Source organism: Cynocephalus volans, chromosome 1, assembly GCF_027409185.1.
Source record: "Cynocephalus volans isolate mCynVol1 chromosome 1, mCynVol1.pri, whole genome shotgun sequence".
NCBI classification, from domain to species: Eukaryota; Metazoa; Chordata; class Mammalia; order Dermoptera; family Cynocephalidae; genus Cynocephalus; species Cynocephalus volans.
Window position 1 is genome coordinate 5,357,388 of NC_084460.1, and position 23,992 is coordinate 5,381,379.

The 23,992-nt window shown below is 37.6% G+C and overlaps 1 protein-coding gene across 15 annotated transcripts in view; it reads left to right on the forward strand.

The window, feature by feature from the left end:
- Positions 1–23,992, forward strand: part of ERC1 (ELKS/RAB6-interacting/CAST family member 1) — a 523,885-nt gene that overhangs the window by 413,657 nt on the left and 86,236 nt on the right. For 12 of the 15 annotated variants that reach the window (XR_010022659.1, XM_063087326.1, XM_063087318.1 and 9 more), the window contains one exon: positions 15,406–15,504. Coding sequence is in view for 14 of the 15 variants with exons in the window: in XM_063087326.1 (XP_062943396.1) it covers positions 15,406–15,504 (99 nt within the window). In the remaining variant the exon portion in view is untranslated. Of the gene's footprint in view, positions 1–15,405; positions 15,505–16,951; positions 17,019–23,992 lie in introns of all 15 variants that reach the window. The other 3 variants (XM_063087419.1, XM_063087401.1, XM_063087410.1) reach the window with 1 other exon arrangement.

A 23,992-nucleotide genomic window follows, 5' to 3' on the forward strand; every position in this document is an offset into this window, starting at 1 on the left:
TTCTAATTCCTCAACTTAATCTCTACTGTAATCTTCACTTCAAGACTCATCTTTGTAGTTTGGAATTTCCTAGCCTTAAAATCAAGATTTTTCCTTATCATTAGCAAAAGCATTCTATGCCTTTTTTTCATTACGCATTCATCCTCTCTTGGGCATAAGTTGAGTCAAATGAGAGGTGGGGATGAAGAGAGGGAGCAGAGAGAAAGAAAAAGAGAAACTGTTCACTCTTACTACAGTTTTTAATTTTATTTGTTCTTTATTCTCAGCCAGGTTATTCTCATTGGAGTGGTTATTTCTTCAAATGTGAGAATTCCCATTCTGTAACTGCTGCTATCTTATTTTCCTGTTTGTATGAAACAGCACAGTACAGTAGAAATAGCACTAAACTGAGTGTCAGGAGACCTAGCTCTAGCTCCAACTCTGTCGAGCTACAATCTTGAGTGTACAGTCTTGAGCAGTAATAACACCATCAGCTAATATACATCACTTCACAGTTTACAAAGTACTATTCAAATACCTTATAGCACCTAACCCTGGCGCTACATGGGCCTGGCAGATACCACAAATAAAAGAAGTGAATGAAGTGGTGTAAGGCGTAAGAGCGAGAACTGTGATAAACTAGGGGCCACATGCTTTGTCTAAAGAGGCAGCCACTTTTAATTTCAGCTTGTTGTGACCGTGCAAGCTGTTGAGCCCTGTGTTATCCAAGCATCCGTTCCCCCCCCCCCCCGAGAATCCAGATTTTTATATAAACCTCTTGATTCTAAGTGTAGGCAATTATTTTTGGGTTTTACATAAATCAAGCCACAAGCCTGATTTAATTTTATTTATTTTTACGTCAATCAAGCCATGAGCTGCCTAATTTGCCTCTCTGAGGTTTATCTTCCCCATCTATAATGTTGGAGGGATAGTTCAAATAAATTTTTAAGTCTAAAATTCTTTATTTTCCATGTTTTGGTAAATCAGCATACTTACCTATATCTGTATTATCTGCTAATTGCTGACTTTAGGAAAAGTTTAAAGAAGCAATCATAAAGCATGAGAAAACATATATGTGTTTTTTAAATCTGTCTATAGAAATTTGATTATTTGATGAAAGTAATATTACTTTTATTAAAAATTATTACATTTTTAAGTTGAAAGAAAAATCTTAGTTACTCATTTCCTTGAAGCCTTTTTTTGAATCCTACAAAGAAATAGATCATATTCTGATAGATTCTGCTTGATTGAAGTTAAGTGAAGTCCAGAGGTTGGGAGATGTGTGGAAATCTAGATTCATCCCAGTCTCCTTTCATCCATCTGTTCCATTTTTTTTTTTTTGGTCATCAATTCCAGATGTAGGAAGACTCTTCACAACAATTTGATAAGACTCTCTTCCCTTCTTTTCTAGCATCAAATCTAACTTTCCTTTTCTATTGTCAGACTGCTGCCTTTTATGATGCCATGGCGAATTAATTTATAAATCTTCTGAGTTTCCTGATCCCTCTTGAATTGTCTCAATGCAGATAAATCAACCTATGCTTCCTGCCTGTGTGCTAGTGCCCTCCTACCCCTCTTTCTTCTCTGTCTGTCAGGTGGCATGATTTGTAGCTGCCTTTCCTGTGCTCATTGACCTTGGTCTGAGGATGTCCTTAAGCATAAGTAAAACTAGAAGATTGGTTTGAGCATGGTTCCCTCCCCGCCTAAACTTCTCTTGGTAGGAATTAGTCATACCTTTTTATCCCACAGAATCTATTCCTACTGCCTCTTTTGGTCTTTTTTGAACTGATGCAGATACTTATTAAAAGTGAATAGGGGGCCAGCCTCGTGGCTCACTTGGGAGAGTGCGGTGCTCGTAGCAACGAGGCCGCAGGTTCGGATCCTATATAGGGATGGCCGGTGCGCTCGCTGGCTGAGCGCGGTGCAGGCCACTCCATGCGTGGTGCAGGCCACACCGTGCCGAGGGTTGCGATCCCCTTACCGGTCAAAAAAAAAGAAAGTAAATAGGGAATTAAATGATACTTGGGTTTAAGGACAAGAAGAGTGATGTTAAATAAACTAGAACATTAGCTTTCACAGAGTGCCCTTTTCAGAAGGTATCATTTACATGAACAAATTAAATCGTCTGTACTACTGCATGGCTTTCTAGAAAACAGTATGTATGCCATTAGGCATCTCAAAGATAATAATATCTAATGTTTATTTACCTGATTCCTGTTTTGAGTGCATTAGTGAACGTATTTAATCCTCACCACAACTTTACATGAATTAAGGTGTATAATCCTCACTACAACCACAACTCCTCATTTTACGGAGGAGATGCTGAGGGAGAGAGGTTAATAACTTTCACTAAGTCGCACAGCTAGTGAGTGACCGAGCTAGGACTCAGAGCAATTCATTTCACTCTGGAACTGACACTCCTAATTACTATACCAAAATGTGTCATTATCATTATGTGCTTTGGGGTAAGAGATTTCAGTAGCCATTAGCCGTATTATTAATAACCTGATAATACTCTGTTGTAATAAATAGTACTTTACTTTAACCTACCCTTATTTTAAATTACAGTGGGAATATAAACATTACTACAAAGAACTACTCCCAATTTTAAAAAATTAATTCAGAATCATGACAGGTCAACATCTCTTCCCTGTCTTGTATCAAAAGATGTCTTCTTGTTTCAACAATTATCTTAGAAATTGTTGACTGGATTAGAGGGGAGGGCGAAATGATAGGCTGATTTTTAAACAGCTAAATTTGAAAACCCATGTGCCAGTAGCCCTAAAATACTATCACAAACAATTCTGTTATTAAAGTACTATTACTATCATATATACCACAGACAGATATATACAAATCTGTGAAATAATTGCAGAGCATTTATTAACATAGATTTTGGCCACCAGCATTTTTTTTATTTTAAGGATCAATATGTTTGCATTCTTAAGAAGAGCTCAGAGAGGAGAGGTTGGAAAGCTGTTGTTGAAAAGCTCCTAGAAAATAGTGACTGTCAAAGAATGAATACCTACTATACCTGAAGTTCAAGATATTTTCCCCTTTTATTTCAAAAGTTTTATAAAATATAAGAATTAAATAGATCATTGAGCTTTAATACTAAAAACAATATTTTAGGTAGTTGGTTTTCAAGGTAGAAAATGCTTAAAATAAAGTTTATGGTATTGCCAATCTTATTTCTGAATAGGGCATTCTAAATCGAATATGATGTTTTTCCTGGACTTATATAAAATTACAACCTACTAATGGTCAAATCTAAAATTATAGGTTCTCTGAAAATAATTTTGAATATGTTCATTCTTGGCCTACCTAGCTTTCAACTAGATAATTCATAAGAAACATACGAAGAGGTTGAATAAATATTAGTATGTTTAAATATACATTTGCTCTTCATAAGTGTACCCAAATTGCAGACCTGAAACAAATACCAAAGTGTCTACTGAGACCCAGATTATAAAACACACTTACGAGCCTCGTAGACTTTTCTTTGGTCATCAGTCATCGGCCTGAATCCAGTGAAAGGACACAGTTCCATCATATCCCTCTAGTCTACAGTGTTCATCATTTTTTAATTTCAATTGCTGCTAAATGGAAGATTTTTAAAACCGAGTTATCTTTTTTAACAGTTTTCCTCACAGTTGTCTCCCTATCTACCTTAGTATTTAGAAACAATATCCAGGAAGAACTATGTGCTGTAGAAAACAATTTTCAAGTCTGATTCTAGTTCAGCTGACTGCCATCTAGAATGCTGTTTGTATTTAGACATCAAGACAGTGGTCACAGCAATATTTCCTAAGCCTGGATTGTCCTCCCGAATAGTAGATGACATTACCAGCAACTGACTTGCAGCTGTTCTTATGGCTGTGTGCTGAAATAACTATTTTAATACATGATAGGAAAGCTGCCATCTTTTAACAATCTGAGACTAAGCTGGGCCTCTTCCTTCAGCCATAACTTAATATCCTTCTTTTCATTACTATAATATTGTAACTGTAGGAAAAAGGGGGGAAAAAATGAGCCATAATTGAAGGAAATGACTCTTGTTCAGAGATCATTTTGCTTAAAGCTTCTTGCAATACAGCCTTAAAAAAGAAACAGAAAACTTTTTTATTGAAATATAGCATACACAGAAAAGTACACATATCATGAGTATACATGTCAGTGAATTTGCACAAGGAAACACACTCATGTAACCAACATCCAAAAAGCAGATTATTAGCAACACCCCAGAGGCTCGCCCTCGTGCTTCCTTTTCAGGCAGCCTCCCCTGCCTACTCCTGCTAGAATAACTACCATCCTGAATTCTAACAGTATTGGTTAGTTTTAGCTTAAACAACAAGCCTTTAAGATTTTATGCCAGCACAGTTACTAGGAGCCCAGAGGCAGAGGCCGATGAGACTCGCTTGGGATTGATGACCCCTTTATTCCTTCCAGTTTCTCCCTTTTGGAATGGAAATGTCTATTATATTTCTGCCCCAACATTGCATTTTAAGAGCTGATAACTTGCCTAGTTTCACATATCTACAGATAGAGAACTTTGCCCCAGGATGGAATGTACCAAGTCTCCCTCATACCCAGTTCATATGATTCAGATGATGAGATTTGGGGATTTTGATGATATTTAGATGAAATTTTGGATTTGGAGTTGATGCTGTAATGGGTTAAGACTTCTGTAATTGGGATGGGGTGCATGTATTTTGCATGTGGGATAGACATGAATTTGGGAGGACTAGAGGACAGACTATAGCAGGTTGATTGGTGGCCCTCAAACCTGTATGTCTCCATCTAAATTCCTAGAACCTGTGAATATGACCTTATTTGGAAAAAGAGTCTTTGCAGATAGAATTAAGTGAAGGATCTCAAGATGAGGTCATTCTGGATTTTCCAGGTGAGCCCTAAACCCAATGACAGGTCCTTATGAGAGACAGCAGAGGAGTAAACAGACACAGAGAATACAACAGAGGCAGAGATTAGAGTGATGTGGCTATGAGCCAAGGAATGGCCACAGCCACCAGAAGCCGGAAGAGGCAAGGAAGAGTCTCCACGGGGATCATGGCCCTGCCAACACCATACTTTTGTGGGTTTTGTTTTGTTTTGTTTGGGGGGTTTTGTGCGTTTGTTTGTTTTTATTATTATTTTTTTACATTCTATGAGGTTATTGCAGAGCAGTTGGGAGGGAGGGGGAGAGGGGAAAAGGGAAGGAAATGGGATGGAAGAAGGAGGAAGGGGAGTGGCAGAATTGAGGACTGTGGCATCCCCCTCATTCCCACACGGGGGACCGGGGGGCTTCCAGTGGCAGCACCATACTTTTGAACCTCTGGACTCCAGAACTGTGAGAGAATACATTTGTGTTGTTTTAAGCCACCAAGTTTGTGGTAATTAATTATGGCAGCTACAGGAGATTGATACATAGGTGTAGGTGATACAGCTTCTCGAATCCTTCATTAACAGTTTCACTCTCCTGCATCCTCAAAGTTCTGTAATACATAATTAGAACAGGTTAGAAAAGCTTATTATTTTTAATGCCTGTGTTCTGAATTTTATTTTGCCTCTGGTTTATTCTGGTAAGGGGCAGGAATTGAGTTTAACATTTTATTTTATGCCAAGCATTTTTTCTAGGTCTAGGACTACAAAGATGAATGTGACAAGCTTGTTGCCTTTGAGTGTGTTAGGTTTCCCTGTTATTTGAAAGAGGAAGGTAAATAAGTTATCTCTGTGTAATGATTAGCATTAGTTAGCAGATGTATACAAAAATGACATTCTTAAGACAGCCTGGGGGCAGAAGAGATCAAATAACTTTTTCGAAGACAGGAGAATACTAAAATACTAATAAGAGTTAGCCTTATGAAAAAGTTAGAAAAGGAGCCTTTTTAGGCAGAGGAATCAGCATGACCAGGGGTACTAAAGCATGAAGCATCATGAGATCAGAGAACTACAAAGTTCATTACTACTGAGTGTACGAGGGGACTTCGAAAAGTTCATGGAAGAATAGAATTAAAGGATACGAATCTTTGCATGAACTTTCTCAAGTTCCCTCGTATACTGTTCATGGGGAATGATATGAGACCCTCAGTCTAGAAAGGGACAAGATCACGGAGAGCCTTGTATTGTACATTGCTATGCTGAGGTTAGTTCGGACCTGATCCTGTAGGTCATGCCAAACCAGGGAGAGGTTTTTAGTCTCACTGATGTTTTCAGTTTTCTTTTATAGTAGATAAACCACTCTGGCAATTAATGGAGGAAAGGTTAGTGGGGCCTGGAGTGAGAGAAAGATTGTAAGATTAAAAACAGGGAGACTGTTTAAGAGTCTATTCTGATAATCCAATTATCCAAATATGAAGTGAGGACAAGCGCACAGGGCAGTTGACATGGAGAGGGAGTGTGTACACTAGGTTATTCTGTACTGTCAAACACTACCTAGTCTCGGTTTAGCACGGTAAACATTTCCTTCTCGGTTATGCAAAGTCACTGCAAGTCTTGCTGAGTTTATGTGGCAGTTGTCCTTCGTGCAGAAATTCAGTGACCCAGCTCTACTTAAAATTGTATAGCTTAGCTCTTTCAGCATGAGGCCTCCTTGGTCCCTGAGACAAAGGAAGAGGCAGCCAGAGGGGTCAATGCTGTGTCTTCTACACTTAGGCCTTGAAGTCACTTCTACCCACAGACCATTGGCTAGAGTCATGTCTGGCTTAGATGAGTAAGTGCAGGTAGTTTCACTAATTGAAATGAGTAATCCAGAAGACAGACTGTATATGGAAGAGAATATAATAAGTTCCTTTTTAGTAGAGTTCACTTTGAGGTATCTGTTTTATATACCCAGGTAGATATGTCTAGAAGTTAGTTGGCTAGAGAACTGTGATGCTCCAGGTAAAGGTGAGAGCTAGAAATAGTAATGCAGTCATCAGAACAGAAGTGTTAGTTAACACCATGAAAACGGAATAGCTCACTCAAGAGAGATGTAGGCAACTTATATTTTCTTTTTACTGTTTTCTGACACTTACGTTAAAATATTAACACATGCCATTCTTTTCATCTGTGTAGGATATAACTCAACGAGCGTGTGCCCTCTATACAGCTATTGTTAACCGACTTCAGAATTGGCTTTAATGGATATGAATTGCGAGAAGGTTTTACGAGGTTCTGGAGCATTTAAGAATTTCTCCCACATATCTATGTGTGTTGAAAATGCTTTAAGCATTTATGGCACAGTGTGTCACAGGTGATTGTGATGTTATGAACCCCATAGACATTTTGCTGTTTAGACATGTACATTAATAAAGCTTTGTTTCTGGAAGCTAGGGTGATGAGAAGTATAAATATTACACTAATATACTGAAGAGGTAAAATAAATGTAGGTTAAAAAAAAATTCCCTAAAGAAAAGATTTCTGTCCAAATCTACCAGTTTTAGGTTATTTTGTCTATTTCCCTTAAAAGCATCTTAAATTTTCTGTTCTTTCCACATTTGATCCCCTAGCAAAAATACGTAGTGTCTTAAAAAAAAGAAAGAAAAACTTTTGCATAGGTTAACATCTCCATTATATGTGCCACATTTGTTTCATGAACTAATTTTTGTATATTTGGGTAGTAAGTTATACTTCAAAATACCAGTAGGTGATTCATGTAAAATTTTGTTTTCTTTGGTAAATTATTTCGTTCTAATTATAGTAGTAAACATTGGTATGTTATGATTAGTAATTAGCTTATGACAAATATCTAAACAGAGATAAGTTGGCCTGTTTAGTGATAAACATGTCTCCATATAATTAGAACCAATCATTAGCCAGTAAATTTTATATATTTCTAGGACAATATAACCCACAGTGACATAAATTAAGAATTTTAAAAAAATCAATGATACAGTAAATACCACCTGCCTATTATTGATTAGCAAATCAGTAAGTTTAAAAGTTAATAGAATTTAATTTTTCAAATTGGTAAAAGTAAAAATTACTAAACCTAAAAACAGGAAGGAAAGTCAAAATTTCTTAGTTGAACATGCTTAGGATGTCCAGAGGTGGTGTCAGTTCTCCTGGCAGGGGGACGGGGGAGAGTTTTATCACCACCAAAATAAAACTGTGGTTAACCCTGAGCTTTGGGGGACTGGATGAACCAAGTTGTGGAGTAACCATGGTCAGATTGCTACAAGAACTGGGTCTGGATAGGCTCCTCTGCCCTAGAAGTCTCCTAGTAGCTGTGATTTGAGTTGAGGTCACCTCCAGACACACACAGCCCTACACTTCTCACCCCCACTCTGATTCACCCCCCATTCCCCAAGGAGCGGGGAGGAAATGAGTGAAGCCTTAAGGAGAAGCTTGACGGGGGAGAGAGCAACTGTGGAGGCATGCAGCTGGACAGATTCTTTTCTCCACAAGGGAGAATTCCTACTGCACTGGTCCTGGTGTCGGAGATGTGGTGGCAGTTGAAGCCATGTACCTCTTTCTCGTCTCTCCAGCACCCTGCTTGGTTTTCGTGCATCACAGGGTCCTCACCAGGCTCCTGCTGCCCTCTCATGCTTTCCCACCAATGCTGTCCCCTATACTGAGCCGTCCATTCCTTGCTCTGGTCCTTCTGTGGGAGGATCGTGGGTTGGGCTCCTCTAGTTCACCGTCTTGCCCCACCTCTTTCACTCATTTTTAAATTGGGTTGTCTTTTTATTATTGAGGTGTAAGAGTTCTCGATATAAGGCCTTTATTAGATAGATGATTTGTAAATATTTTCTCCCATTTGTTTGTCATCAACATAAAATTTTTTAAATTTTGATGTAGTTCAATTTACTTGTTTTTTTTCTTTTGCCACTCGTACTCTTTGGTGTCATATCTCAGAAATCATTGCCTAACCCAGATTCTCAACGATTTACTCCTGTGTTTTGTTCTAAGAGTTTTAGTGTTTTAAGTCTTATACTCAAGTCTATGATCCATTTTGAGCCCACTCTTTTATATGCTGTGAGATAGGGGTCCAACATCAGTTTTTTGCATGTGGGTGTCCATTGTGTCCCAAAATCATTTTTTGAAAAGCGTATTATTTGTGCATTGAATGTCTTGATACCCTTGTCAAAAATCTGTTGTCCCTAAATGTTAAGGTTTGCTTCTGGACTCTCAGTTCTGATCTGTTTGTCTCTTCTTGTGCTGATATCACACACTCTTAATTTCTGTAGCTTTGTGGTAGATTTTGAAATCAGGAAACATGAGTCCTCCCAACCTTGTTCTTCTCATTAAAGATTATTTTGGCTATTTTTGTATTATTTCTTACAACTGTGTGAGAATGAATATACAATTATCTCAAAATAAAAAATTGAAGAAGAAATACTGTAGCAACTAAAGGGAAGGGGGGCATAAAAGAAGCAAGTAGAGCGATACAGTGATGGTTTTTGAAGCTGGTCATGGATATATGGGGCTTCTTTCTATTTCCTTTTATGAATGTCTGGAAATTCTCAATATAAAATACAATTTGTTTTTAGAAAGACAGCAGCCTCTAAAGCAGACTTCATATTAGAGTTCTGGCCCTGTCACTTATTCCTCATATGAATTTCACAGTTATTTAGGATCTCTGCACCCCAGTTTTTTCATCTGTAAAATTGGGATGAAAGCACCAAGGTCAAGAGTTCAGATTCCCATACTGGCCAGCTGCCAAAAAACAAAAAAATTGGGATGAAAATTGTGCCTACTTTTTATTGTTGCTGTGAGGTTTAAACTCTTACTACGGTACTTGGCACACAGTATGTATTCAGCAAATGTTGGCTTGGAAAGAAATAGACTGTGTTAAAAAGTACATGTAGATTTGCCAAATAATCAATAAATCTAGTTATTCAATTAAAAAGTTAGTGGGCAAGTTAACTCATCTGAAGAATAAATTAATGTACTGGAAGGTAGCACTGCAGAAATCACCCAGAAAGCATCACAGAGATAAAATGGTATAGAAAATATGAAAGAGAGATTAGGAGACATGGAAAATAGACTGAGAAGATGCAACATTCGTCTGATAGTTCTGAGAAAGATCACAGAGAAAATTTGGAAGGAGTAATATTGTAAAGTGGGGAAATTGTAAATTGCAAAATATTTAGAACAATGAAAATACTACATATCATAATTTGTAAGATGCTGCTAAAGCAGTTCTTAGAGGAAAACTTATGCCCTTAAATGCATATATAAAATTGAAAATTAGTGAACTAAGCATCCAACCCAAGAAATTAGAAAAAGCATATCAGAGTAAACCTCCCCCCCACCGCCCAGAAAGAAAAAGAAAAGAAATAAAAGCAGATATAAATGAAACAGAAAACAAAACTGTAGAGATTATGAAACTATAAGCTGGTGTTTGGAGGAGACTTACAAAATAGACAGGATTTAGTGACTTAATTAGATGTAGAAGATAGTGGGATAAACTGTTCAAGAAAAAAGAGACCAGATATAGGTAAACAGCTTTTGGGAAAGTAAAAGGAGACACATTTGCAGCTACAAAAGAGACTTTAAAAATGATAGGAAAGTATGAAGAACTTTATGCCAATATGTAACTTATGAAACCTGAGCAGTACTTGAAACCAACAAATTAGTTTATTATCTGCCTACCAAAAGATACAAACCTAGTTGTTTTTTGAGGTAAGTTCCACCAGACATCAAACAGCAAATAATTCCTACCTTCATAACAACTATTCCAGAAAATATAATAAAGTTCCCTGACTCATTTTATGAGTTTAGCATACATAACTTTGATGCTAAAATTAGAGGCAATTCAAAAAAAGTATAGGAAAATATTACCTATGAACTTAGATATGAAAATTCTAAGTAAAATATTAGCAAATTGAGCAATGTATGAATTACATCAATACTAAGTAGAGTTTATCTCAGGAAGTTAGGGGTGAATTAATATTTAGATTCAGAGGGAAGGAGAAAAATAGAATGATATCAGTATATTAAGAAAAAGCCTTCAGGCTGGCTGGTTAGCTGGTTAGAGTGGGATGCTGATAACACCAAGGTCCAGGGTTCAATCCCTGTACTGGCCAGCCACCAAAAAATAAAAGAAAAACCCTTCAAGAAGATGAGGCTGGAGTAGCAGGATGGAGCTAGGCAGTGAAAGGCCTTGATAATGTTGTCCACTGTGGAGGTTGAACTTGGGGGAGCCGCCTGCTGCCAGTGGATAGATTTTTTTTTTTTAAGCAGGAATAGTGTTGGGATCAGATTTTTTTATTGGACGATAGTAACTGTGACAGCAATATAGAGAAGCAATAAAATAGTACAATATGGGCGAAGCAGTGTAATTAATTATAGGGGAAATGTTTGAAAACAGAATCAACAGGACTCTGTGATTTCATTGGATATAGACATTAGTGGAAAATAAGGGGTCAAGAATGATTCTAACATTTTTAGATTGAGCAACAAGGTGAATAATGACTACGTTCATGGAGATAAGAAATACTAAGTGGAGAGTTATGCCTGGAATGATAGCAGGCCTGGAGAAGGAAAGGAGGAGCTCACGGTGCGCTCTGCATGGTGACATATCTGACATAATGCTCTTCATTATCAAATTGTGACTCCGATGAGAAGAAACAAGGTAAAGGAAATAGCAGCAGGGATTGGAAAAACAACTTCTTATTCCTAAGGAGACTCACAGACTGCCTCTATCGTATTTCTGTTTGTCCCAAGTATTAATAATTTTAACAGTATTAAATCTGTTGTCCCTTCAGGTCTCTACTGAAGGTTTAATAAACCTGTTTTAGTCTGGCAAACAGGGCCTACAACTATAACTCTCCAATAGGGAGAACATAAATCTGACTGGAATTCAGACCTTTTAATACCTGGGTTTGGATAACTAACCTATCCTGTTTCTTAGCTTAAGTATTTTTCTATGAAATATAGCTTATATAACACCTTGTTTGGGCATTGACAATTTAGTCTTAGAAGAAAAGATTAACAGAATAAACAATGAACTCCTTTCCCCTGGGAGGGTTTGTATGCCTGAATACATAGACATGCATTTATAGCTAAAGAAGTTTATTTTGGCAAGTTTCTTCCTTTTCCTTTCTTTTCTTTTTCCTTCCTTTCTTCCTTCAGGCTATCTTATTCTTTATGTCATTGGGATCAGGGGATTTCAACTATTTGCTCATGGCATGGTTCAAGAGGGAAAATATTTGGATATAAAGTAACTTTCATGTCAGTAAAACATGAGGGACTTACTCCTTTTGCATTTTGGTCTTATCTTGAGAGCACAGGACGAGAGCTCCTTAAGAGCAAGTCATTTATGTGATCTGTATTACATCTAATGCTCTGTTAGCTGTCAAATATTTAGTGCTCAGCATCATGACTATGCTGGGAACAGACTTTACACCAAATTTCTGAATACTAGACCTAGGAACACTAAACTTTGATCAGCTGCATGTCTTTTAGAAATGGAGAAGTAAGTTCCTACAACTATTACTTCTTTCGCTTACATGGATCAAATAAGTAATCTTTGATCTTACCTATCTAGCAGGATTAGTTCCTACAAGCAGGCTTATATGCTCATTCCTAAGAACTACTTGAAATACATTCTGCCTTGAAAATGGATTTGTGTGTGCTTTATTAGGATTTCTTTTTAAGTTTTTAAACTTAGGATAGATATCAGGTGTGTCATGTTCTATGAAAATAACTAGCCAAGTATACTTTCACCCACATTCCTATTAAAGTTAACATGGAAAGGTTTCTTGACCAAATGAGTGACATGCAGATGTTTTGCTCACTTTCTGGATATGCCTCTGTCCTTTCCTCTATCCTTCCCCCTTTTCCAGGAGCTACTTTGCCGAAGACTCTGTTTGTCGTGCAATACATGACATGAGAAAAAATACCCTAAACATTTTCATGGCTTTTTTAGTTCATTCAGGCTGCTATAACAAAATATTTCAGATTGGGTAATTTATAAACAATAGAAATTTATTCCTGACATTTTTGGAGACAGGAAGTTCAAGATCAAGGCAACAACAGATTCTGTGCCTGCTGAGGACTTGCTCTCTGCTTCATAGACAGCACCTTCTTGCTTGTGTCTTCGTGTGGAAGAAGGGGCAGAGAAGCTCCCTCAGGCCTCTTTCTCTTTTTTTTCCCCCCTTTAAATTTTTAAAGCGCTCTGTCAAGCAAACTCAGGCCTTTTTTATAAGGGTACTGATCCCATTCATGAGGGCAAAGCCCTCATAACCTCCCAAAGTCTCCACCTCTTAATACCACCACACTGGGGATTAGGTGTTAACACACTAATTTTGGGAGGACACAAACATTCAGATCATCCCAGAAAAGAGAAGTTTGATATTACAGACAATTTACTGATATGTATTTTCATTGCTATCATTATATACTGGAGGGAAGAAGTGGCTGAAAATGTGCATATATTATTAGCTGAAAATGTAAAGAACCTAAATAGAGAACAGTGTGGGACTCAGTAAACATTCATTCAACTGAGTGCTATGCTGCCAGTGAAAATAAGATTTTAGAATAATATTTAATGACATGAAAAAAATAGTCATGATGATGGTGATAGCTAAAACTTAACTGGGTGCTGATTTTATGCCAGGCACCTTTTTAGTACAAGTGCTTTCCTTGTATTAACTCAATTGGCTAATCCTCCCAGCAGCCTTATAGGGGAGAAACAGTTGTTATCCCCATTTTGAAGGTGAGGAAACAGAAGCTGAGAGCATTTATGTAGCTTGTCCAAGGATAGATAGCTGGTAAGAGGCAGAGCTAGAATTCAAGCCCAGGCAATTTGGCTCTCAAGTCTTTGCTCAGGCATCAGTACATGTCTCTGTAAACTATCCTTTTTTTTTTTTTTTCTTTTTTTGATGGCTGGCTGGCACAGGGATCCAAACCCTCGACCTTGGTGTTATAACACCACGCTCTAACCAATTGAGCTAACCAGCCCACCCTCTGTAAATTTTTTATGGAAGTAGACAAAACATTTTTAATTGACCTACAAAACAAAATGTGATAAAGATGACCAAATTTTGACAAATCAAGTCAGAATTGGTGGAGAGAAGGGACAGCATGTCCTACAGGATATTAAAATATACTATAAGATACAGTAATTTTTAAAATACCATAGTGTAGCATAAACAGGCAAAGAAGAAATAGAATAAATGAGAAGAACATGCCAGTTTTTATGTTCACAGGGAGGAGACTGAATAGATACACCTAAATATTAACAGTGATTGTCTCTGGTTAGTTGATTTTTCTTTCTTTCTCTTTCTTTCTTTCCTTTTTTTTGTACTTTATTTTTCAAATTATCTACAGTGAATATTTTAAAATCATAAGTACTAGCAAGTTTACTTTCAATACCTTAAATCTTTAGGTTTCAATAATATTAGTGTAACATGTATTGCTGTTTGATATTATGCATAGTGTACCCTGCATTTTCTGAATTGCTTACTCCACAGAGTGAATCCTCTGAAATATTTAATATAGTATGTATTTATCCAGGGCTTGAATGAACCAATCACATAGAATCACCACTCCAGTCTTCCCTTTTGGTAAAGATGGAGAAAGGCAATAGAATAATAAATCCTCTTCTGGTTTAGGTTGAGAAGTATTTTAGAAACTTTTACTTATTTTCCAAACCTGACTTGTTTATTGACAGTATAAAGAAAAGCTATTGGATTTTATATGTGTAGCTTTTGTCTGCTCACCTTACTGAACTCTATAGTAAGTTGTAATCATTTTTCAGTTAATTCTTGTGGGTTTTCTAGATATGTAATCATTTCATTTACAAATAGTGATAACTTTTACTCCTGATGTTTATGGTCTGTTATAACATCCAAAAAACTGGAATAGTTGTTTAAAAAGATAAGTAGATTCTTATAATAGTGCATAGAAAGATGGGTCGTATGTATCATAAAGTGAAAAAATAAAGTTACAGAGTCCTATGTGTAATATAATCCAGTCTTTATTTTAAAATATACAAATAAACACTATGTAAAGTGCTTATTTTGGGCATATTACCTCTCCCCAGAAAATTCCTGTACTAGTTTAAGTGCTCATCTAAGTCAGCTGCCATAGACTGGGTGACTTAAATAACAGAAATCCAGTTCCTGGTGAGGACTTTCTTCCTGACTTGCAGAGGCTGCCTTCTGGCTGTGTCCTCACATGGCAGAGAAATGGCTAGAGCCCTGCCACATTAGGATGACACCCTTACGACCTCATGTAACCTTAATTACCTCCTAAAGACCCTATCTCCAGACACAGTGACATTTGGAGTTAGGGCTACACCGTATGAATTCTGGGTGTCACAGTTCAGTTCATAACAGTGCCTAAACTCTTTCCAATATCCTCAGAAAGCCTATGTTATTTTATTGCAGACAGGATAGACTTTATTCTTTCTTTTGAAATTTTTAAGATATTTGTTATCTTTACAGTGTGTCAGAGAGAGTTTATCTAAATTTAACTTTATGAATTATTTCCCCTTAGACACAAAATCGAATGAAGCTAATGGCCGACAACTACGAGGATGACCACTTCAAATCCTCCCATTCCAACCAAACGAATCATAAGCCCTCCCCAGACCAGGTAAGACTGCACTTGAATGTTTTATAAAATACCTGTACACTTTTATTTTCATGTATTTTGTACTAGCATGTTGCAAATTTGGGGGTATAAGTTAGAAGAAGAAGAAAAATAAATAGCTAATTTAATTTCTGAAAATTCCTTTGCTCTTTTTAAAAACATGGCCTCAATTTCTGTATAGAAAGTTAGCGAGTCTGAGTATTTTAAGAGTAGATACTTGAAAGATTTGAGAAAAAGAATTATTGAATTGAGTTGAGAAAAAAAAATTAACATTCTCAGAGATACACACTAATTTGCAACTGTCTTGCTGTTCTTACTAAAGAAACAGTGCCATATTAGAAAAGATTCTGCTTGAGAGCTCAGTGAAGCACAGTTCAGTGTAGAGGTTACTTCTGTTTAATTGCAAATTATGAAATCTCAATGAAGATTGAAAGTTAGTTTCTTTACTCTAATTCTTGTGGATCCCTCCAGCATATCATTCTCAAGGAAAATTTTTGTCTTCAATTTCTCATCAATGCAAAAGAGACATTGATGGGTCTAAAGGAAACTATACTCAATTCTAGTTTTTTGGAAGAACAGAACTCTCCCAGGATCTTGAAAGTGATGGATGGAAGAGAGTGATGAACAGATTACCTCATATCCTATTGCCAAAAATCAGATTTCAACATCTCCATCACACCCAGTCTTAAAATATATAGCTAAGGGAAGAAAATACAGTCAGGTAATTACATCCATATGACTAAAGAGTCAGGAAAACTCTCCTGCTAAATATCTCCACTAAATGACAGTTGTGGCATTGTCTTAGGAGAAGCAGCAGAAATATTGCATATGAAAGCAGCAATGATATCCAAATTGCTATTATTTCTAAGATTAGAAGGTATAGTCCTGTTATGATGATATGTACTAAGCCAGTTGAGGCAAGCCTTATATTTTAGAGTAAAAACAGTACCAATCTTTAATGTGGGCAAAATGAAGAGTTGTCTGCCTGGTGTCGGCCATCTGTCCCTGCCAAGAAATCACTTTGCTTTCTCTGGCTTCTTTCTGATACCTGGAATTAAACGTATGCCAGTGTATAGAAGGTGCGTGGTAGATCCTTTCTTTAAAATAGGCTGTGGTAATAGAGAGAACTGGATGCCTGGAGCAGGGGGAGGCAAATAGAGATGGGAAAAGGTTGACGGAAAGACAGAACATAAACAAAAGCCTCCAACTTCATACTTTTGCCCAGATTCAACCCTGGGATAGAGATGGCATCTTGGAAAGATAGGAAGAGCAGAGTGTAGTGACAAACTAATTACTAATTTTTATGGTTTAGGGAACCAAAGTCTAATGTGAGAGGAGTCCGCACATTCTGTTCTACTGCGTTGTGCTTTTGTCTTTGTTGTAAATACTAACCAGCTCCTTTTCATTCCCACGCTGCCCTGGGGCACGGCGCCTGTGTCATCTCCCGTAGGATGAGGAGGAGGGTATATGGGCATAGCCGATCACATGCTCTTAGCACAGCCATTTTGTTCAGAACGGTGAGAACCAGCTTTCCTTAATTGTAGAGGTGGTTTTTGTTTGTTTTCTTTTCTTTGTACACAATCACTCTCACATCTGATTTCTCTGTAATTCGTGAATCCCTTGGTGTGCTTTCTGTTTTTTCATTTTCACATGATTCTTGTGTGTATTTGCTATGCTCCTGACCTAGTGGGGTTTGGATTTTGTGGCTTTTTTGTCGTTGTATGTTACTAGCCACTTTTATAATTTTTTATACATTTTTGGGAGAACTTCCAGGGCATATAACTAAATTTCTCCAGTCATGATTTCATTAATACATTACCCTATTTAAGGTGATTTTACAGTGTCCCGGTAAGGTTTATAGTGACATAGATCAAACTGGCAGTAAAAAATTGATCAAATACTTTACCACTAGCCTAGGTTTGAGATATACTATTTATCATAATTAATTATAAATATGTAGTCTTTTAAAAAGAGAGAGAGACCTATACTGTGAGCTAAATCCTCCTTTTGTTTCTGTCTATAGAAGAATGCTGTGAATTCTCAGGGTCATTACCTAAGATGTCTATCTAGGACAGCCCCTAGGGCTTTAACATTACTCTCACACTATCTCTAAAAATAAGGAGCAAAGAAGTAAAAGTAGTCTTTTTTTAGAAGTCAATCTACAGAATTTTTTTCCCCTTCTTTTCATGGATTGTTGCTGTGTTAAACAGTTGCCAGGACACTGTCTAGATTCTCCTTTCCAGGCCAATTGGCTGGAAAATATAGTCCAGCTGTGGCAGTATCTCCCTTTGATCTGATGCCCTTGAGGTTTGACTAAGGAAATCCTTCTCTTAGGAAAAGTAATAATTATGATTAATAATTTCACATGTATTGGTGGCCTTACACTCCCTGGATCCACCGCTCATGTTTATTGGTGACCTCACTCTCTTGGAGTCAGTTCTCCCTGAAATGTCTCTGTCTTGGTGTTAAACTGCTTAAAATAACGAGGATATATGTAGACCTCTTACTGTCGAACACAGCCAAGAAGGATGAGGAGGTAAGTTGTGGAAGGGGCCATATGCTGTGAGATGGGAACCTTTCCAAATGGCTTTATCCTGAGGGTATGAATGAGGGTGAAATGTGCAGTATCAACCAGAAAGCTCTTTGGGTTAGAGTGCTGCATGCCAGAGAAAGCTAAAGTGTGCTAATTCTCTTTATCTACACTCTACAAGGGTAGATATTTGTCATTATGAGGCATGTGGGGACCATCCAGTAGTTGAATGTAGTTTACCATGTCTTAAAAAATGAGCATGGCTCTGCCTTGTCTATTTTGGCAGAACATAGGAGGTTCTCGGATTGGAAGCACCTCCCCCACATACATGAACAGGATTGTATTTTGGTTGCAAATGCTTTTTCTAGCCAATGAGAAACATGTTAGTGTTCTGGGAAACAAGGCCTTAGGTGACTTTACCAGGAGACTGAGAAATGAACTATTGAGCTTACTGCACTAAAATATTACCTCCCATTGGTTTAACGTAGTACAATTCTGATCAGCTGGCCATAGCTGGAGTTTCTATGATGTGGTGTTTCAAACTTTATAAAATCATAAGGATTTTACCTAAAGAAATGCATGAGTGACTTCTAAAACGCTGCAGAAGTGTCACTTGTTTTCTTGCTAATTCTACAGAGAATGGATTTCCTTAACAAAATTTCAAACTTTTGAAGTTAATGATTTACCTTATTGTATTAGTCCGTTTGTGTTGCTATAACAGAAATACCTGAGACTGGGTAATTTATAAAGAACAGAGGTTTATTTGGCTTACGATTCTGGGACAGCTGCATCTGGCACGGGCCTCCGGGTGCTTCTACTCATGGCGGAAAGTGGCAGGCAGCTGGTGGGTACAAGCAGATCACATGGTGAGAGGAAGCAAGAGAGAGAGACGAGGTGCCAAGGTCTTTTAAGCAACCAGCTTTCGCAGGAACTAATAGAGCGAGAACTCACTCATTAATCCCCCCAACCTAGGGAGAGCATTTATCCATTCATGAGGGATCTGCCCCCATGACTCAAACAGCAGCTTCCAGGACTGCCACATTGGGGATCAAATTTCCACATGAGTTTTGGCGGGGACAACACATCCAAACTTTGTCACTTATCAAACTTAAGAACATAATGTTTTGCATCTAAAACATTTTATAAGACACCAGTATACACTGGCAAAGTATGTGCCTTAGTTGATGTAGCCAGTATTCAGATGGGAAGAGAGTTATAGAAGTGGAAGGCTGGAAGGGCTTTTGGTGTCAGGCCATTCCATGAAAGGCGGTAAGCATAATGATTAAGACTGTAGTGCTTGGAGCAGACCTGTGCCTGGGTTCAAATCCTAGCACCACCATTTATTGGCTTGGCTTTGGACAAGGTATGTAATCTCTGTACTTTGATTTCTTCATCTCTAAGCTGGAGGTTGTTGTGAGAAGTAGATGAGTTCTGAGACACATGGACTGCATGGCTTTGAATCTAGATTCTTCCACCTACCCTATGACCTTGGAAAGTAACTTAAACTCTCTGAACCCCAGTTTCTAAAATGGATTAATAATGCCTACTTCATAGGGTTGTTGGATAGATTAATAAGTTAATATACGTAAAATGCTTCGAGCAGTTTGTTACACCAAATACTGTGTGTGCTGTTACTGTTTTCGTTGTTGCTGTTGTCATTATTAACTTAGATCCATCTTTGGGAAATAGTAAGTTTTCAATAAATGTTAGTTACTATTATTATTAATTTCATCATCTAGTTCAGGTCCCTTATTTTATAGGTAAAGGTGTAGAACAAAGATGAGAAAGTTGTGAATTTAAGGTCCACAGGCATTTCTGTGGTCTGGAAAGAAGGACTGGGAGCTGACAGTAAAAGAGATAGCCAAGACATACTGATGATTATATCTTCCTTTCATCACCAAAAGTTTGATCTCTATATGTTGAGCAATTTTCCCCTGGGAATTTTATAAAGAAATTCCCTATAAAATGAATTTTATTAAGAAATTCCCTATAAAGCATTTAGTCAGTGAAACTTTCTTCGGAAGAATTAACTGTCAAGCTTCCCTCCTATGACACAGACTGAAGCAAGGGTTACCTTCACTTAGAAAAAACGAGAGTCCCTTCTCCCTCCCCTCAGCCTATAGAAAGTCCATGTGAAATGTTAATCAGTTGCCTCTCTCACATTTCCTTATGCTCTTTTCAGACATTCCTATTAGGTGGTCTGAGTTCAATAGCTAAGTAAAATTTGGGCATGATTTGATAATGATTATATAACTATTCAGTAAATCAGTTGAATAAATTTCTGTGTTATAATGTGTTTAAATTGTATTGGATCTAATTGCCATCATGTCTTGTTATACGGCTGTCTCATTCAGCTCAGGATGCTATAACAAATTGCCATAGACTGGGTGGCTTAGCGACAGACATGTATTTCTTACACTTAGGGAGGCTGGAAGGCTCAGATCACGGTGCCAGCACGGTCAGGTTCTCGGTGAGGACCTTCTCCCAGGTTTGCAGAGGGCTGGCTTCTTGCTGTGTCTTCACATGTCTCAGAGAGAGAGAGGGAGAAGTAGCTGTCCTGTGTCTCTTCTAATGAAGGCACTAATTCCATCATAAGGGCTCCACTCTCATGACCTAATGACCTTCCAAAGGCCACATCTCCAAATACTATCACATTGGAGATTAGGGTTACACATATGAATTTGGAGTCACATGCATTCAGTCCATAGCAATTTTTTTGCCTCATAGACCCACAGACTATGGTGCAAATCCGACAAAATCTCATCCAATCCAATAGGGAGTTCTAGAGCAAAGATTTCCTACCTAAATGAGCTTATCCGTGCTACTCTCTATCCCTTTACTTTAAGTTTTCTTTTTTTTTTCTTCTTTCTTCTTTTTCTCACCTTATAGTAGAATGTAGGCCCCAGGAGGACAGGGATTTTAATGTGTTTACTTTTGTGCTCCCATCATCTAGAACAATGCCTAGTATATAGTAGGCCCTCCGTATGTATATATGTATATATTTTGTGTTACTTCACTTGAGAATTTTTAAAATCCAGAGAAGAAAAAGTAAAGTTGACATTGAAACCAAGAGCATAGATTTGGTTGTTAGATTTAATAAGGGAATATAGGAAAAACAAAAGAATTTTAGAGAGATGTTGAGAATTTAAAGGAAAAGGAAAGTCATATTGAAGTTCTGGAGTCTGGCTCCTATAATTTCACGCTAAATAGAATGGAGTTGAGGATAATTCAGAAATCTTTTCCATTTGCTAATTGAACATCCTTCAAGTAGAAACTTTTCTTCTGGTAACCTATGGTTCACAGCCATCAAGAACAGCAGCCATGTGCTCTTTCTGGACTTAATCCTGTGGAAGCAGTTTGTGTAAACTGGTGCCAAGACCCCTCTAGTAAAGGGTGTACCAGGCTGGCTGGTTAGCTCAGTTGGTTAGAGCGTGGTGCTGATAACATCAAGGTCCAGGGTTTGATCCCTGTACAGGCCAGCCCCCCCCCGCCCCCCCCCCAAAAAAGGTGTCACTACCAAGGGGCTTGGAAGTCTGTCTTGGTATAAAAGCATTCCACTGACGGAAATTTGGAAATGGGTTGCATGCCTATTAGATCAGCACTGTAGCATCCTAAAACAGGATTTGAACCTGTATGTTACAAGACTTTTCTTTTTTTAATTAGAGATGATATAAATATTAACACAAGCATTTAAGACAGATGTTTTAAAACAAGTGTCCCTTTCTCTTTTGACATTTCCTTTTTGTCTGTCCTAGTTGGGTTGTTTGCATAATCTCATCAGTTTGAAACATACTAAAACTATTTTCATTGCAATAGTGCTACAGTGGAAGTCTCTTAAATCTCTAGAGAATACATCTGTAGAAGGAGGTGTTAAATCATCTTGCAGAATTGAATGGTGTAGTGAATTGGAATGTTTTGTCAGCATGGGGAAAACAGTTGCTCCAGTAGCCAATTTGAACCAATACCAGGACTTGTTTTTGACATAACAGACAAGGAAGAATTTGCTCCTATATTTTCAGAAGTGGATCACAGATTTGAGCAAGAAGCTTCTCTCCTGAAAAGCTTAGAAAAGCCAGTAAAATTTAAAAAGCAGGAGGATCTTAGCTGCAAAAAAATTGGGAAGAGAAAAGGAACATTTATTAAGCACTTATGGGCCAGGCACTTTCATATCTCTTATCTCGTATTTAATTTTCACAGCCTCCCTAAGAAGAACATGCTGTTTTACCTGTTTTTATAAAAGAACAAATAGAACTCATAGAGTTTAAATATTTGATTATGTGGCTAACAAGTGGCAGTTAACTTAAACCCAGGACGACTCCATACCCCATGTGCTTCCTAGTATGCCATACTGAAAAGAGAAGGAATCTTTCACTTCTAGTCTACTTCCTTGAATGTAATAGACACTCAGTAGAAGCATGTTGAATTGAATTATATTCCTAATTGGAGAAATAACAAAATTGCCTTTACCAGTGAGGAATTTCTGTAAGTAAGCCAAGGTAGCCCCTTGCTGAGAGGAACCTAAGTGGTTTCTTTTGTTTTCTTCCTTTCTCCTGCTTCATTTCAGTTTAGTTTGCTATTCTGTTTCTAGTTCATTATGATGGAAGCTTAGATTATTTGTTTGAGGTCCTTCTTCCTTTTTACTATTAGCATTTAACATAAATTTCCCTCTAAAAACAGTGTTAGCTGCATCTTGTTAGTTTTGGCTTGTTATATCTTCATCCCATTCATCTGAAAGTATTTTCTAGTTTCTTTCATGACTTCTGCTTTCACACATTGGTTATTTAAGGCTGTGTTACTTAATTCACACATATTCATCAATTTTCCTGCTCTCATTTTTATTTTTTTCTTTTCAACTTAATTTGCTTTTCATTTTCTGGTTTCCCAAGACAAAAGCCTAGATAACTGATTTTAGATCTTTGTTCTCCCATACATGCATTCAATGCTATAAATTTCCCTCTAAGCACCTCTTTGGTCACATCCCACAAATATTGATGAGTTGTGTTTTCATTTTTACTTAGGTAAAAATATTTTTTAAATGTCTCTTGAGATTTATTCTTTGACCCATGTGTTATTTAAAGAGTATTGTTTAATCTCTTAATTGATGTGAATTATGTCCAGTTGATTGATGATGTCATTGAGTTCATTTGTGTCATTACTGATTTTCTGCCTGCTGGATCTGTCCATTTCTAACAGAGGTATGCTCTTTATCATTAGGTAATGCCCCTCTTGATTCCTGATAACTTTCCTTGTTTTGAAGTCTGCTTTGTCTGAAATTAATATAGCTACTCCTGCTTTCTTTCTTTCTTTTTTTTTAATACTCCAAGGTTTTCATTACAAAATGAAAACACTTATGTCTGAGCTAAGCAGCAGGGGTTTTTGTTTGTTATCAAAGAGAGAAAATGCATACTTGTAAATACCTATATTAAAAAAATTTTTAAATCTCAAATCAGTAATGTAAACTTGCACCTTAAGAAAATAGAAAAAGAAGACTTCCGATCAAGATGGCAGAATAGATGGTCCCCAGTGTCACTCTTTCCCACAAATCAAGCAATTTACAACTATAAAAAAGCAACAACAGCCAATCTGGGGCCTCTAGAGCTCAGGGGAAGGGGAGGAGAGACCTATGGAGTACATGAAGGCAGGAGAAACCACGATGAGAGAAAGAAAAAACCACTCTGACCATGTCAAGCCCTGGCCACTTCCAGGCTGGAGCGCTGAGCGCACAGAGCAGGAGGTGGCAAAAGCCGCAGCTGTGCCCTTCAGATGGAGTTGCTTGGAGGCAGCAGGGGAAAAGAGGGCCTTGGCGGCCCCATGCCAGCAAGACCACTAATAGGGTTCCCATAGACCCTTGTAGGAGCAAGGAACTACAATAACTGAGAAAATGGAGCCACTCAGAGGCTGGTGAGTCATTGCAAGGGACTGGCGCACGGCCCATCCCATGGGAAGTGTTTGCAGCATGGG